Below are 618 nucleotides of genomic sequence, written 5' to 3'. Positions count from 1 at the left end.
GTCCCAATTTTTGGGGGGGTCTGTTCCCCATTCCCCCATTTTGGCAAGGTTAGCAACTTTTTTGGGGAGGGGACTCCCACCTCCAGGGGGGGTGTCCTCCACATCCAGAGTTCCCATTCCTTGGTTTGGGGGGGGGTCCCCCTTATTCCCCTCCAGGGGGTCCCCCAATTCCTGATGGGGGTTCCCCAATTTGGGGGGGGTCCCAATTTTTAGGAGGAGTGTTCTCCACTTTTGGGGGAGCATCTCCAATCCAGGGGGGTCCTCTTGACCCCCCTTCCCTCCAAGGGGTCCCATAATTCCTGGGGGGATGAGTTCCCCTCTGATTTTGGGGAGCCCCCCCCAGCCCTCAGTCGACGCGGACAAGCAGCCCAGCCAGAACGGTGGCCCCAGGCTCCTTGGTGACCCACTCGAGCTGGGTGGGGTCCAGCCCCTCAGGGGGATCCAGGGACGGGGGGGGGCGCAGGGAAGGGGGGCCAGCCCGGAATGACCCTGGACGGACCCAAACCTCGAAGGCCACCTGAGCCCCCCGGGCACGAGGCCAGCCTGGCTCCCGGAACCTGGGGAGGGGGAAATGGGGTTAGACCTCCCCAGACCCCTCTGACTCCCCTAAACCCACCC

The 618-nt window shown here is 64.2% G+C and overlaps 1 protein-coding gene across 1 annotated transcript in view; it reads right to left on the bottom strand.

The window, feature by feature from the left end:
* Nucleotides 1-327: 327 nt before the first annotated feature.
* Nucleotides 328-618, bottom strand: part of NEURL4 (neuralized E3 ubiquitin protein ligase 4) — an 18,131-nt gene continuing 17,840 nt past the window's right edge. Inside the window, exon 26 of the mRNA XM_027909796.1 lies at nt 328-557. Coding sequence (XP_027765597.1) covers nt 347-557 — 211 coding nt within the window. The 3' untranslated portion in view covers nt 328-346. The remainder of the gene's footprint in view (nt 558-618) is intronic.

This window comes from Empidonax traillii, unplaced genomic scaffold, assembly GCF_003031625.1.
Source record: "Empidonax traillii isolate 1590-97213 ecotype Southwest subspecies unplaced genomic scaffold, ASM303162v1 scaffold2418:size28549, whole genome shotgun sequence".
Taxonomy (NCBI): domain Eukaryota; kingdom Metazoa; phylum Chordata; class Aves; order Passeriformes; family Tyrannidae; genus Empidonax; species Empidonax traillii.
Note: the sequence above shows the minus strand (reverse complement) of the source record. Positions and strands in the feature narration are given on the sequence as shown.